Source organism: Plecotus auritus (assembly GCF_963455305.1).
Source record: "Plecotus auritus genome assembly, chromosome: 3".
NCBI lineage: Eukaryota > Metazoa > Chordata > Mammalia > Chiroptera > Vespertilionidae > Plecotus > Plecotus auritus.
In genome coordinates this window covers 111,295,386-111,311,970 of record NC_137772.1, presented here as the reverse complement: position 1 = coordinate 111,311,970, position 16,585 = coordinate 111,295,386, and the positions used below count along the sequence as shown (strand labels likewise).

Genomic DNA, 16,585 nt, shown 5'->3' with positions numbered 1-16,585 from the left:
CTGACTATTCAGACTCTCTTCTTCATACATCTAATCATTCCTCCTCCTCCTGTTTTATCTGGGCAGGAGGTGGCTATTTGCCTTCCGCCACTTGGAAAGCTGGGCTGTGTGCCCCTCTGCCCTCCAATTCTCCTTGCAGGCCTCCAGCTGATGGTGCCAGGCAGCTGACATCCCTGGAGTCTGGGAACCGGGTATTCTGCGTATGATCACACCTGGCCCCAGAGCCCACCCATTTTGCCTCCCAGTTCCTCTCTAGACACTCTCTTCACTTGTAATGTGTTTATAATCAGCTGCAAACTTCCATCAGGGTTTGTCCACATGTAGCTGTGTTGACTCCAGAACCTGGTTCCAGTTTTTTTGTTTGGATTTTGTTTTTCTAAAAATGGAGAAAAAGAATTGTTAGTGACACAGGAAGATTTCTTTACCCTAAGTGAGCATGAGAAGCCATAAGGACTGAGTTTTATAACCCAGCATGCCAGGACTGACCAGAAGCCAGTGAGTATGTGGGTTGGAGGGGGAAGCTACATCCCACCCCAAGGAAGGGTGCCCATGAGGACAGCCAGGGCCTGGCTTGTGGGTGCAAAGTGCCAAGCAGCCCCTCTGGCCCATTGGAATTCAGCAGTATGTAGTCACTTGCACTACTCTACCTTCTCTAAGCCAGACACTACATTTAATTTCATAAAGAAACTTGTGAAAAATAAACTGGCTGCCGAAACCGGTTTGGCTCAGTGGATAGAGCGTCGGCCTGCAGACTGAAAGGTCCCAGGTTCGATTCCGGTCAAGGGCATGAACATTGGTTGCGGGCATGTCCCCAGTAGGGGGTGTGCAGGAGGCAGCTGATCGATGTTTCTCTCTCATCGATGTTTCTAACTCTCTATCCCTCTCCCTTCCTCTCTGTAAAAAATCAGTAAAATATATTTAAAAATAAATAAATAAGTAAACTGGCTGCCAGCCCTTGTTTTCTGTTGATGTCTATGCATTTTCTCTTCTGTATGCCCACCCTTCTGTGCCCTAGGCCTTTCCTTAACCTGGAGGAAATAATCCCAGTAGCACCCAGAATTGGGAGTAGGGCTTCACCTAGTTGAGATCATGCCTCATGGCTTTGGTGAAAAGAGGCTAAAGTGGCTAGGCTAAGTGCTTGAAAGAGGCTCAGGGCCACTGGGAGCTGTCCAAGTGTGAAGTATGGCTGGCTCAGCCTCTCCCTCCCCTTAGGGCCTGGAAGCCCATTCCCTCCCTGACTGCTCTCAGAGTTTCTATTTAGCTGAAGTTAGCAAATGCGTTCAGGGGACAGGCAATCCATAATCTTTCTGGGTCTCAGCATCTTCCTTAGTGAAAGGGGGAAGAATGTGTCTTCCCAGGAGGACCTGAGCTACAGGACCAGGAAAAGAGGAATGAGGGTGGCTTTCCTCCCCCTTCCCATCTAGGGAAACAGTTCTCACAACCTGTGGCCTCCACATACCCTTACACACTGCCAAGGTCAAGAGTACTTGGCTTGAGAAGGGAGGTAGCTGAGCACTACAGGACTTTTGCTCGAAACCACTGGATTTCCTAACTTTAGAGAAGCTATAACACCTCCCAGGCAGGTAAACCACCTTGAGACAAAACCTACAGGGAAAAATCATGAAAACCATAATATGCAACACAAGTCAATCTTTATTCAAAACTGCAGTGTTAATACATAGCTCTTGCTACAATAAACGTGCTTTTAATAATTTTAAATCTAAGCTCATCTACTTATCTGATTGCATAAAAAATTAAAATAGTATTAATTTATAGACAACAGAACTAGATCAGGATGGATATTCCATTCCTTTGTATTGATTGACACCTGAGTTCAATGCAGAGGTGTCAATGCCTTTAACAATGGAAGACAATGCTGATGTAAGTTTAAAAATGTACCAAAAAAAGTCTAAAAAACAGTATTTAGAAATGATTAAAAAATTTTTTTTTAAAGGAACGATTCCTTGGTCAGTCACAACTTATGTGGCTCCTTGGTGCTTCTCATTCAAGTGGCTGTCAGAACAATCCTTCAGAGTGCACAAGAGTGCTGGCCTCAGATCTAGTCTGACTATTCACTCATCTACACAAGGACCTGGGGAGACTCCAACAGGGCTCAGGAGGCAGAGATGAGCTGCCTGTCATCTCCAACATACAAATCCTGGAGAATACCATCTCCCATAGTTCATTCAGGTTCCCTGGATAGAGATGTCCACATCTCCTCTGTCCTTGTCCCAAGTGAGTTGACTTTAGTCCTGGGGACATTTATAAAGTGACTAGAGGCCCGGTGCATGAAATTAGTGCACGGGGGGTAGGTGTCCCTCAGCCCAGCCTGCACCCTCTCCAATCTGGGACCCCTCGAGGGATGTCCGACTGCCCGTTTAGGCACAATCCCAGTAGGATTGGGCCTAAACGGGCAGTTGGACATCCCTCCCACAATCCAGGACTGCTGGCTCCCAACTGCTCGCCTGCCTGCCTTCCTGATTGCCCCTAACCGCTTCTGCCTGCCAGCCTGATCACCCCCTAACCACTCTCCTGCCAGCCTGATTGATGCCTCACTGCTCCCCTGCCAGCCTGTTTGCCCCTAACTGCCCTCCCCTGCCGGCCTGGTCACCCCTAACTGCCCTCCCCTGAAGGCCTAGTCTCCCCCAACTGCCATCCCCTGCAGGCCTGGTTCCCCCAAAATGCTCTCCCCTGCATGCCTGGGTCCCCCCCAACTGCCCTTCCCTGCAGGCCCAGTCGCCCCCAACTTCCCTCCTCTGCCGGCCTGTTCACCCCTAACTGCCCGCTCTTGCAGGCTTGATCGCCCCCAACTGCCCTCCCTGTAGGCCTGGTCCGCCCATAACTGCTCTCCCCTGCTGGCCTGATCGCCCACAACTGCTCTCCCTTGCAGGCCTGGTCCCTCCCAACTTCCCTCCCCTGCTGGCCATCTTGTGGTGGCCATCTTGTGTCCACATGGGGGCAGTCATCTTTGACCACATGGGGGCAGCCATCTTGTGTGCTGGAGTGACAATTTGCATATTACTCTTTTATTAGACAGGATAGAGGCCTGGAGCACGGGTGGGGGCTGGCTGGTTTGCCCTGAAGGGTGTCCCTCATCAGGGTGAGGGTTCCCTTGGGGTGTGGGGCGGCCTGGGTGAGGGGCCTGTGGTGGTTTGCAGGCCGGCCATGCCCCCCGGCGACCCAAGCGGAGGCCCTGGTATGTGGGATTTATTTGTCTTCTATAATTGAAACTTTGTAGCCTTGAGCGGAGGCCAGGGCAGGCCAGGGCTGTGGGAAGCTTGGCTTCCTCCATCGCCGGGGGCAACTCAAGACTCCTGCTCTCTCCAGCTCTGTGGCCACCGCCATATTTGTTGGGTCAATTTGCATACTCGCTCCTGACTGGCTTGTGGGCGTAGCGGAGGTACGGTCAATTTGCATGTTTCTCTTTTATTAGATAGGATGATACCACAGGTTTTCTGTTCAAGTGAATAGAGTGGATAAAGAGATAAATTCTCTGAAACATCTAAGATCAACTTGCAACTTTCTACCTGAAAAGATCAGACCCTCCTCTGAAGCGTGTCATCTGCAGTCTGCTCAAGTCAGATGGACACACACACACACTTGAAATTTGCCAGAGAGGAGAGCTAAACAGCCTACCCTTTCCCTAAGCTAACCACACTACTCTTTTCAGATTATCCCCATTCCATAGAAAGCACAAGAGAAGGATCAGAAGTTGCCTCCCACCTCAAGCTATGCATCCTTAAACCACCGTTGCAACCAATGGAGGGTGTCAGACAGGTGTCCTGTCCTATATGGGCAATGCTCAGGCTAGCAATGACTGAGGCGCACAGCTGCCAGATGGAGAGAAGGTGACCTAACTGGTCCAAGTAATACTGTTTCCAAAGGACAGGAGCAATTTGGGTTTCCTTTTTAAAGCAGGCTCCACTATTGATGTGGCCTGTGTTTACCATCCTTCCACAATCAATCACTGGCAGGCACGCTCACAGAAACCCACATAAAGGAAAGACATTGCCAGATATTTGCACATCCAAAGTGCCTTAAGAATATATTTCCTCTCATTACTAAAGTCATGATGCTACCAGAGAGAGCCAGACATTGTCTGCCCAGCTTGGGAAGGACAGGATGCTTAAAAACCAGGTGCCCATCCCAAGCCTTAGGATCTTCCTCAATCTCCTGTAAACACTGTTTGCTTCGTACACAAGAAAGTCACAGAATAGCAACTGGTAGGCCTAATAACCACACCAACAAGAAGGCTCTGAAAAGATTTAACATAAGAAACATAAAAGGTTCTGGAAGTACCTATGTTCCCGTTTACCACAAATGGCCCTGGCCCTGATGTTATCTTCCCTTCTCAGAGGCAGCAAGTTAATAGGATCATGGCTTGCTCATCGCTAAACACTCAGTTATCCAGTCCAGAGCATTTCCATAAGCAGAGAAACGGACCTCCTAAACTTTAGGAAAGAGGCTGTAAAAACAAAACAAAACAAATTAAATATCCATGATGAAGTCCATGTTTATAGGAATTAGGAACCTTTGCTTGCCTGTCTCAGTTTCTAAAAGAACTATAATTTAGTTAAAAGGCTCTCAAATTAGGAAGCAAAATTTCTTTAAATGTTCCACTATTGTGCTTTGGATATCAAATTATACAAGTTTATAATAGGACTTTTATTCCTTAATTAATTTTACTAGGAATAATTTAAAACTCTGCTAAAATTACAACATATACTACTTTTACTATTCGTAAGTCCAGATTCATACATACTAGACAAAGTCTACCTTTCACCATCATATTTGATAGCTGATGCCCTGATAGTTTCAACTGAAAAGACATATTCCATAACACAATACTATCTGATAAAGTCTCTCAGCTCAACTTGACAAAAGGGAAAAGATTTAAAAAGAAAATTAGGGGGAAAGTGTCATGATACTGATATAAATAGGGGGAAATGCAATCCATTCTGCTTTCTCTTGAAAACACCATTTAATTTAGTGCTCATGAAAACACTCACCCTAAGTCTCAAGCAAGCCTGAAAAATATCCTATATAACTTCTAATAGACTCCCCTTGATTTCAAATTACTCCATCCCTAGGTAGTGTGTGTGTGTGTATTCTCATTTTTTTGTTTGGGGCATTTTAAAAGCATACACTAAAATCACATTTTCTCCTATCAACTACTCTAACTTGAGGAAACTGAGTTTTCTGTTACTTGTCCCTGGAACCTATTGATATTACAAACCATCCACTATACAGATGTAATTACAACACAAAGTTTAAGAAGTGTGCACAAACTGTACACACACACATGGGTTAAGTGCTTATGAAGCAATTTAAAGTTCTTTTTAGTAAACACACTATGTTAACAGGTATTAGGAATAAGGAATTTTTTCTTTACATGATCATGCAAAAATATTCCTAAAGTCACTATAAAATACAATGTGAGAAAAAATTACAAAGAATACTTATTATAAAAAATAAGGTTACCAAAGGCTCAGGGGTGAGGTGTCCCCATTCACCAATCTGGTTGAAAGCCCTGACCTAGTTGCCAGAGACATAAGAAGAGTAGAATCCCCTCCCCAACCAAAGCACACAGCACTTGAAACAATGATGGGGTAAAACAGGGGCATACTCCCCCACCTGCCTGACAAACTGCTGAGATGAGACAAACCCTCTTCTCACACTCCCTGTGATTCTATCTGAGAACAGACTCACTCCCATCAATATAAGTTGAACCCATGTAGGCAAAAAAAAAAAAAAAAAAAAAAAAAAAATTCCTCAATTTCTTATATACAATATTCATATTTTAAACACAATACCCATTCCATAATAATCCCTGGCAGGCAAATGCATTTTGCCGCTGCCTGACCCTTTGTTGTCCATACCTGCTTTGTGCTGAGCGCTCTCAGTTGCCAGAAGAGATGGCAAAAGAGGCTCACAGACAATAGACCTTAGACCTCCCCACACCCGCCTCCAGATGGTCTCAGAGGATTAAGTCTCCATCAAGTGGATAGGCCTAAACTTAGCGGCAGCCCCACCTCTCTACAACAAGTAATCAATTTCAAATAAAGTTTTGTTCCCTTTTTAATAGTTCTTAAATATACAACTTTCTTCAGAACACACAGCTGAAATCTTACCCTTCTTTGTGGGGGAAAGAACAGCAATGCCTACATATATTTTCAGCTAACTCAAATATTTCTCAGCAAAGAAAAAAAGAGAAATGATTTTCTACACTAAATCAAGAAGAGAACAATACCTCCTCCAGATTTTTCTGTTTATTTCACATATCTTCCATCCTCGGAAAATAACTTAATTCTACATAGGGCTTTTCCAATAAAGATATAGAAAACAGCATCTCTCTCTGAAAAGAGCTTTGTAATGGTAATTTACATAGCAATCCCGAGAAAACTGCTTTGCTGATAGACAAACTGCAAAATGCCCCTAAATGTACTGGCCATACAACTCTAGTCTCTCATGATAATCTTTTAAGAATGTCCACATCAAACTGACCCCATAAGCCTAAATGAAAAGATAGTGATGCCCATTAACCTGGCTACCCCAAGTAGCTGTGGCCCACCCTATACTCTCCTGGTCCCTACAATTCTCTCCCAGTGCAATCAGTATAAAATAAACAGATGGATAAAAACTAAAATTTCATGTTTCCAACTGGCAACCTACATCAACACCAAAGGTTGAAGAATCACTTAAGAGATTTCAGATGCTCTATGAAGAAATTCACTTTAACACTTACATCTTTAAGACTGCATACATTACAACACAGCATTAGTGATACAAGTTATAAAATATTTTCCATTCCTTTGGATTTTGTATATGATGATTTTGCATCAGTCACTGCAGGTAGTCTGAGCAAGGTTTGTTTTTGTGTTTGCTTTTTAAACATGCATTCAACTAGATATGATTTCAGAATACATTAATACTCCCTTTTCATCATTACAGTTAGCTAAAAAATTGCCAGGCAGCCCCAAAACAGGAATTGCTTTAAGACCAACCCATAGTTAGTTGGAGACTAATGGTGCTGAGATCTGCAAGGCTGGGCTGTAGTAGTATTTAGCTAAGTGTCGAGAGCATTAAGAAGAAAGTCCTGGTTGGAGGCACGAGGCCTGCAGCACCAGCTGTGGAATATCCAGGATGTGACTGCACAGCTCCATCCTCAAACCTGCGCAGGAGGGAGAAAGACACACAATCACAGAGCTCCTTTGGCATTGCTGCTATGAAAAGGACGCATTTCAATTAGAGGAGGATGAAATCCAAAAAGGGCAGCAGAAAGAAAATGTTCCTGATACCCATGGACCTCACAGAGGCTTCCAATTATAACTGGAATACTACTTATTTTGCAGGAGGCAGGTACAAGGAACATAGTATGCATAGCAAGTACTCAGTGGTTTCCTTCTTTCTTCTACTTTGTACAGACCCAATATGAGCAAAAATTTAAACACTTGGATGAACAGTCAGGTAGCATTTTTCTCATTAGTGCTTAAATTATGGTAGATTTGCCATTTTCCACTGGAAAAAAAATGCACTTTAGTCAAGAGCCAACCTAGGCTTCACCAGTCACTTACATATGTAGGTGATCACCACTGAGGGGGCACGTAGCTGTAGGTGGGCGTTCCTGGACCCCGATACGTGGGCACAGTGACTGGATGAGGGGTGACAGGAGTTGGGGAGTGGGCAGTCAGCAGGGTACCTGCAAGAAAGAGGAACATGTGGCAAGTAGCACTGCCCACAGTCAAGGTTGTCCTTACATCATCACTACACAACTTTATGCTGCCTCTGACAAGGAGGGAGGTAAGGAAGAGGGAAAAGGGCCTTGGACCTTGACTACTGTCAGAACTCTGATTATATAAGAACTACTCAAAGATGTACAAACACAGAAAGCTCATAATGGTAATACATTTGTGGAAACCTTTATACCTTCCTGTAATATAAGCATACTTAATTATTTTTGTGGATTAGATAATAAGAGACAAAATAAAAATATTACTCAGCCTTAAAAGGGAAGAAATTTGTCACATGCTACAACTCACATGAACCTTGAGAACATTATGCTAGGTGAAAAAAAAAAAAAAAACAGTCACAAAAAGTCAAGTACTGTATGATTCCACTTATCTGAAGTCCCTAGAGTAGTCATTGATAGAGACAGAAAGTAGAATGGTGGTGTCAGGGGTTGGCGGGCAGGGAGAAAGAAAAGTTGTTTAATGGGAACAGCGCTTCAGTTTTGCAAGATAAAAAAAGTTCTGGAGGTGTTTCACAACAGTGTAAATATACTTAACACTATTGAACTGTACCCTTAAAAATTACTAATATGAAACAAATAAATGGAAGAGAGGGATTGAGGGAAATTCCAAACCATATAAACTTCAGAGTACATTAAGGTAAATGTATTTTTCCCTAACCTGAAGAAAAGGCAGCAATTATCTGAGTCCATTTGCAGACAAGCACTACCTCAAAAATAACAGCCTTCACTCTCTTCACTCTCCTGTCTCCCTGCCCACACTCATCCCAGACCTGTCTTCCCTTCCCTCTACCTGTTACAAACATGCACTTTCTGTCTGTACATAATTGAAAGTATAATCTCTTTTACCTTCAAAGATAAGTATAGGAAAACCAAATAAAATAGAGACTAAAATAAAACCAAATAAAATAGAGACCTTTCTCTCTGGCATGATTTTCTTACATTGAAATGAAAGTCTAGAAAGCATAGAGGGAACAATATTTTTTAAAAAAATCCTAGCCCTGGGCAACCAAGTGCATCGTGTGTACCTGGCCCCTGTCACAGAGGTGCCAGGGCTCCAGGCAGATGTGCCTATCCTAGCCAGGGTTCGCATCTCTCAGTGGTTTATTTTCCTTGGGAAATAAAGTCAATGAGTGCCAAAGGATTTCTATAAGTAGCTGTGATGTCTATTAACACAAGACTAGCTCTCCTAGACAGACAATTTGGCCTGCAAAGGAACCCATACTAAAAGGGAGTACAAGAGGTCCAATACCCCAGAATACAAAGTTGCCCTTCTGCTTTACAGAGGAGATCTGGTCACAGAGGAGATGCTCACAGAGGATATCTGGTTACTCCTAGTTCCTACTGTCAAACAGCTCAACTCAGCAACAAAGTAGCCCTCTGAAATTCAGATAGTGCCATTCCAGTCATACTCTACCAGGAGGGTACTTGGTTCATGATTTATTACTCTAACCCCCACTCCTGTCTTGTCTCAACTGAAAGGAGAAGGGGGGGGGAAGAAAAATATAATACGCTATTCCTTCCCAAAAGAATATGTCCTTCCACACAATTCTAGACATGAAATATTAAGGCCAGGGGTCAGAATATTAGTGAGCTCTCCCTTCGCAGCTCTCATGACACCATAGAACAGGAAATCCAGAGTCGACTCACCTGCTGACATGGCCATAGTGGTCCCAGCCACCATACCCATGGTGACCCCGTTGCCTCTCGGAGGAGGGATGGGAGCAGGGTACATTGTCGCCGGCATGCCATTGGGCTGCACTACTGTGGTGTGGTGGATGACGTGAGGGGGTGCTGCATACAGGTGCTGTGTGTAGAATGTGCCTTGCTGTGGGGAGGAAGAGAGATAACTGCAACAGGACTCTATACCCAGTGGGTAAGACCCCAGATGGGATCTACATATACAATGCCCAAGAACAGTACCAAGAGCCTCACAGTGCACCCAAGGCCTACCTGTGCATATGGGCTTTGCTGGGGATAGGCACTTCGCACAGGGTATATAGCAGTCTGGTATGTGTTGGGGGAGGAGGAATATGGTGGCACTGCCCCACTGGTGGGGGAACAGGACACTTTGTAAGGTGTGCCAGGAGTGTAACCTGAAACAAAGAAGCCCAATGAACTTTTCACAAATCCACATTTGCCAGACAAAGGGAAAGAACCAAGTATACAGTGAGAAGCAAATCAGTTTTCCAACCCTGACCATACCAGATATGATACCATTGTGGCCCCATATGAGCTCCATTAAGATCTGACTTCGTTACTTAATGTATAAGAATGTGTGTGTAGGGTGGGAGTCACTTGGGAAGAAGGAATAAAGACAAAAGGAAAAAGTTATACTGAAAGTACATTCAGCCTGGCCCGCGTGGCTCAGTGGTTGAGCATCTACCTGTGAACCAGGAGGTCATGGTTCGATTCCTGGTCAGGGCATATGCCCAGGTTGTGGGCTTAATCCCTGGAGTGGGGTGTGCAGGAGGTGATCAATCAATGATTCTCTCTCATCATTGATGTTTCTATCTCTCTCTCCCTGTCCCTTCCTCTCTGAAATAAAATAATAATGATTTTTTAAAAAGTACACTCATATAGAAAAAGGGAAAAAACACCTATCCTGATGGAATATAAATTGGTACAGCCTTCTTGGGACATACAATGGCATTAGTTCCATAATTTCACTTAAAAAAATTTGTTTTAAAGAAATAAGCATGAGCTGCCAGTTGAGGTGGCAATGTAGGTAAACTCAGTGCTGAAACCTCCCACAATCACATCAGAATTACAACTAAACTACAGAACTATCACTCAGAACACCTGAAATCTAGCTGAACAGATAGGTGTCCTATAACTAAGGACGTAAAGAAGCAGCTATATCAGACTGATATGAGGGATGAAGATGCTGAATGGGCTGGTCCCACACCCACATGCAGCAGTTACTAGGTGTACCGATTAATAATGGCAGATTTTGTAATCAAAGAAAACACGATAATTTCAACAGAAACATCAAAAGTGCTTTATTCAAAGTAATGTCCATCGGTAGCTACATATTTCCCCCATCTTTCAGGTAATTTGTGGATACCATCCCAATAGAACTTTTCTTGTTCTGAGGCAAACCATTCAGAGACCCAATTTTCCACTTCTTCGTACATTTTGAAGTGCTGCTCAGAAAGTGTGTGTGCCATCGATCGGAACAAGTGGTAATCGAAGGAGCAAGGTCTGGTGAATACTGCGGGTGGGTTAATACTTCCCAGGCAAGATCTTTTAACGTGTCTTTAATTGTTTTTTAAGTGTGTGATGGTGCATTATCATGAAGCAAAATTACTTTGCCGTGTCTTCTGGCCCATTCTGGTTGTTTCATGATCAAAGCATGGTTCAACTTGATTATTTGTTGTCGGTAGCAATCAGTATCAACGGTTTCACCTGGTTTTAGAAGCCCATAATACACCACACCTTCCTGATCCTACCAAATGCAGAGCATTGTCTTCTTTCCGAAGCGATTTGGCCTTGCAGTCGATGTTGATGGTTGACCTGGATCAACCCATGATTTTGTGCATTTGGGATTCTCAAAATAAATCCACTTTTCATCACCAGTCACAATTTGATGCAAAAAAGACTTTCTTTCGTGTCGTTGAAGCAACATTTTACTGATGACTTTTCAGTTTTTCATTTGTGTTTCGTTCACTTGATGTGGCACCCCTTTTCCTTCCTTTAAAATCTTTCCCATTGCTTGTAAACGATTGAAGTTTGCTGAGCAACATTTAATCTTTCTGCAAGTTGTTTTTGAGTTTGACACACATCTTCATCCAATAATGCTTGTAATTGTTGTCTTCAAACTTTTTTGGTTGACCTGGACGTTCTTTGTCTTTCACATTGAAATTATCACTTTTAAAGCATTTAAAACAGCGTTCACAAGTATTTTGAGATGGAACATGTTCACCATAAGCTTCCTGAAGTATAAGATAACTTTTTCTTAAAAATATAGTAATGAATTAAAATTTCCTGCAAATGTTCTTTTTTTTTTTTTTTTGGCACAAAATTTGACATGTTTAGGCATAAAAATATCTATGATGCTAACACCTTCAACAAATTTGACACATGAAGTTTTTTTTCCTTTATTGATTAAGGTATTACATATGTGTCCTTATCCCCGCCCCCCCCCCCCGCCCCGACAACACATGAAGTTTTGAAGCTTGCTGTCAATACAACAAAATAGCATACATATCAAATCGCATATATATCACCATATGTGTAACTCCATCTATTGAAAAAAAAATCTGCATTATTAACTGGTACACCTAGTAAAAATCGGGAAGAATATCTCAATTGTGGAGCAAGGAGTCCTAGTGGCAGGAGAAGTCCCCATAATTTTTAACTGTGAAAACCTGCAAGGGTTGTAGCTGAGTGAGACAAAGGGCTCTTGAAGTCCCAGATGTTCCTCTTAAAAAGCCTGTGCAGGGACTTACTTGAACTCATGCCCTATGAGCTCCAGCGCTGGGGCAGAAGCTCAAAAAGTACCAGGGACAAACAGGGAAGAACTCAATTATCTGGCATTAAGGCAAGGGCTGGAGGGGCAGCTTTCTCCACAGACAGAAGTCCTGGCAGAAGCCATTGTTTCTTTGCTGAGCCCTCCCACACAGCCCATAGGAGGTGGCAATATCTGAATCTCCATCAACCTGGTGATTCCCTGTAACCCTGCCCCACCCAACTTGCTGGCCCACCCAAACCCTTTCCAGTGGCTTTTCCTTACAACTGCCTGTCTTAGCTCATGCTGCAGATTTTCCTAAAATATCTCAAACAAGCACCATCTAACCTCCGTGTACCCCATACCTCTTCTAAGTGGCCCCAGACTTGACATTAGCAGCAGCCTAATTAGGTTTGCAGCTTGGCCTATCTTGGGCACCTCCAAGGCCAGCACAAGTAGCAACCATCTAAAGATTGCTTTGTAGCTCATGCCAGATGGCCCTGGAAAGAGCACAAACAGCAGTTGATCTCGGACTACAACTATTAGGAAGCCCAAGAGCCAGTGCACCAGGTGGACAGCTTCAGACCACATCAAAGCATCATCAAACCACCTCCATAAGAGACACACTCAAGGGGTGGACTCAGAAGGTACCTAAGCCCCACTGAAGTGAGTTCTGCTCCATGGGATAGGCCCTTGCACAACAGATCCTCTAGTGGTCCCAGCCAGTCCTCACACCTGATCAAGAGGGTACACACAACCCACACAAGGAGCACCATCTGGAGTGCCCAGCTCAGGTTACTGTGGAGACTGCGCCACTGCACCCCAAAAGACACCTGCTACATAAGACCACTCTACCAAGACTAGAAGACATAGTTGCTCTACCTAATACATAGAAACAAAAACAGGGAAGCAGCCAAAACAACGACACAAATGAAACATGTTCCAAATGAAAGAACAGAACAAAACTTCAGAAAAAGAGCTAAACAAAATTAAAATGAGCAATCTACCAGAAGCAAAGCTCAAAATGTTGGTTATAAGAATACTCACTGAACTTAGGGAAAACGTAGAAAAACTCAGTGAGAACTTCAATAAAGAGATAGGTAACATAAAAATGGAGATAGAAAACACAAAAAAGATCTAGTTAGAAATGAAGAATACACTAACTTAAATGAAGAATACATTACAGGGAATCACAGTAGAGAATCAAATCAGTGACTTGAAAGGTAAGAAACAGAAAACACTCCTCAGGACAGCAAAAAGAAAAAAGAATACAAAAAATGAAGATAGTGTAAGAATCCTCTGGGACAACTTCAAGCTTACCAACATTCATATCATGAGGGCACCAGAAGGAGAAGAAAGAGAGCAAGAAATTGAAAACCTGTTTGAAAAAATAATGATGTGCCCTAGCTGGTTTGCTCAGAGGTTAGAGCATCAGCCCATAGATTGAAGGGTCCCAGGTTCAATTCTGGTCAAGGGCATGTATCTCAATTGCAGGCTCGATCCCTGGCCCCATTTGGAGCATGTGTGGGAGGCAAGCAATCAATGTGTCTCTCTTACATTGATGTTTCTCTCTGAGTGAAATAAATCAGACAGAGAAAGACAAATGCCAGGTGATTTTGTCTCTCCCCCTCCCACTCTCTCTAAAAATAAATGGAAAAAAATATCCTTGGGTGAGGATTAACAAACAAACAAACAAAAAATAATGACACAAAACTTCCCTAACCTGGTAAAGGAAATAGACATAAAAGTCCAGGAAGCACAGAGTCCCAACCAAACAAGATGAACCCAAAGAAGCAAACACCAAGGCACATCATAATTAAAATGCCAAAGGTTAAAGACAAAGAGAGAATATTAAAAGTAGCAAGAGAAAATAGTTAGTTATCTACAAGGGAGCTTCCATAAGACTGTCAGCTGATTTCTCAATAGAAACTTTGCAGGCCAGAAAGGCTTGGCACAAAATATTCAAAGTGATTAAAAGCAAAGACCCACAAACAGAATTATTCTACCCAGCAAAACTCCATTTAGAATCAAAGGGTATATAAAGAGCTTCCCAGAAAAGAAAAAGCTAGAGATCATCACCTCCTAACCAACATTACAAAAAAATGTTAAAAACTCTTCTTTAATAAAATTTTTTTAAAGATAGAAAATATGAATAAAATGGCAATAAATACATATCTATCAACAATTATTTTAAATGAAAATGGATTAAAGGCTCCAATCAAAAGACATATGGCAGCTGAATGAATAACAAAATAAGACCCTTAACATATGCTAACTACAAGAGACTTGTTTCAAATCAAAAGATACAGGTTGAAAGTAAAGGGATGCAAATAGAAACAAACAAAAAAGCTGGGGTAGCAATACTTATACCAGACAAAACAGATAAAGTCTATACCAAGAGACAAAGAAGGACCCAGCAATTCTACTTCTGGATATTTATCCGAAGAAACCCAAAACACTAATTCAAAAGGCATATATTCACTGCAGCATCATTTACAATGGCCAAGCTATGGAAGCAACCTAAGTGTCCATCAATATTATTTTTAAAAAAGAATTATGCATGGCAGTGACATTAGCATTGTGGTGGCATGAGATGCTCCCTTATCTCTCCCCTTCTATCAGTAACAAGTAAAGCATCTCATGACTCAACAAAGTCTCCTCACCCAACACACCAGGACACTGGAAAGATCCACACATCTGTACAGCTGAAAATGGTGGACTGAAACACATAAGGGAGTAGGAACTGGGGGAACAGCAGAGGTGCCACCTCCAACCCTGTTCCCCACCACGATGACTCTGGCTACCCCACAGAGACGACATACATGACTTCAGCCTCCCAGTCCCAGCACCACAGGCAACCCCAGCTCTCTCCATCCTCAACCCCCATCCCATTGCCACAGCAGTACCCACAACCAGATGACATGGGATGTGGTGGAGGCAACCGCTATCCCGGTGACTCTGATATGTGACCCAAGCGACACTAGCAGCAACAAGACACTAGTGATCCCAGAGTAACAAACAGCAATGACAAGGCACCAGCGACACCTTTGGAAAAGCACTGGTTCACAAATATAGCCAGAGGCATGTCAGGTAGGAGAAACCAAAAATGTGTGCTATGGCACCATGTACTGGAAAACTAAAAAGAGGCCTCTAATTACCAACCTGTTGAACTCTTAGGATCAAAGTAAACAACAAAGCTATACCAAAATAAGAAAGGTATTGGCTACTTCAAATGCACCCAGAGGAATAACTCATCAAACACCATAAAAAAATCATGGTTACATGGTAGCAGATAAAGAAAATAATGATTCTCCAAAAACCACACTTAAAAGTCATAGAAGACTGTAATCTGAGAGAGAATTCAAAATAGACATCATGAAGACACTATAAGAAAACTCAATTCAATGGGCTCAAGAATAAAATCAATAAGCAGAATAAGTAAATTAACAAAGACCTAAACAGAAATTCTGGAGCTGAAGAACTCAATAAATGAGATGAGAATAATTTGGAAATATAGCAGATCATATGGAATAGAGAATTGTGAGAGCTCCAGAGTAGATCATATAGAAGAGAGAATTGTGAGCTGGCAGATAGAAATCTACAAATAATTCAGGCAGATGAGTAGAGAGAACTATGATTTTTTCAAAAATGAAGAACTCTGCGAGAACTATCCAACTCCATTAGAAAGGGCAACATAAGGATAATGGGTATTCCAGAAGGAGAAGAGAGGGAGAAAGAAGCAGAGAGCTTATTTAGAGAAATAATAGATGAGAACTTTCCACAACTGAGGTAGAAATTCAATATACAAAGTCCATGAAACTAAGAGAATACCTAAATATCTCAATGTAAAAAAAAAACACAAAACAAAACACAAAAAGACAAACCAAAAAACCTTCTCCAAGACACATCAAACTGTCAAAAGTCAATGATAAAAAAAGAATTTTAAAGGCAGCCAGAGAATAAAAGATGGTAACCTACAAATATACCACCATCAGGCTATCAGCTGATGAAACCCTATAGTCCAGGAGAGTGGAATGACATTTAAAATATGGAAAGATACAAACTGTTAGTCAAGAATATTCTATCAAGCAAAGTTATCCTTCAGATATGAAAAAATGAAGTCTTTCCCAGATAAACAAAAGCTGAGGGAGTTCACCACCACTAGATTTGCCTTGAAAGAAATGTTTAAAGGAATGAGCTCTTCTACCTGAAACAAAAAGCACAAGTACCCAAAACTCTGAGTAAGGTGATAAGAAAATAGAATCAGAAGTTTGTGATTCAATATCAGAAAAGGCTGTTAGACAATTATAGTATAAAGGTTAAGGGAAAACAAAAACCATTCTAAATAACTATAGATACTTCAACCTGGTAACAAACTCACTATCAAA

The 16,585-nt window shown here is 42.3% G+C and overlaps 1 protein-coding gene across 9 annotated transcripts in view; it reads right to left on the bottom strand.

Annotated features, from left to right (window-relative positions):
- Positions 1–16,585, bottom strand: part of FAM168B (family with sequence similarity 168 member B) — a 416,235-nt gene that overhangs the window by 260,476 nt on the left and 139,174 nt on the right. For 2 of the 9 annotated variants that reach the window (XM_080661894.1, XM_080661893.1), the window contains exons 4-7: positions 9,701–9,843; positions 9,398–9,575; positions 7,575–7,699; positions 5,762–7,171 (exon numbers count right to left, since the gene is read on the bottom strand). In XM_080661894.1, coding sequence (XP_080518020.1) covers positions 7,587–7,699; positions 9,398–9,575; positions 9,701–9,843 — 434 coding nt within the window. In that variant the 3' untranslated portion in view covers positions 5,762–7,171; positions 7,575–7,586. Of the gene's footprint in view, positions 1–380; positions 7,172–7,574; positions 7,700–9,397; positions 9,576–9,700; positions 9,844–16,585 lie in introns of those variants that run through there. The other 7 variants (XM_080661891.1, XM_080661899.1, XM_080661898.1 and 4 more) reach the window with 7 other exon arrangements.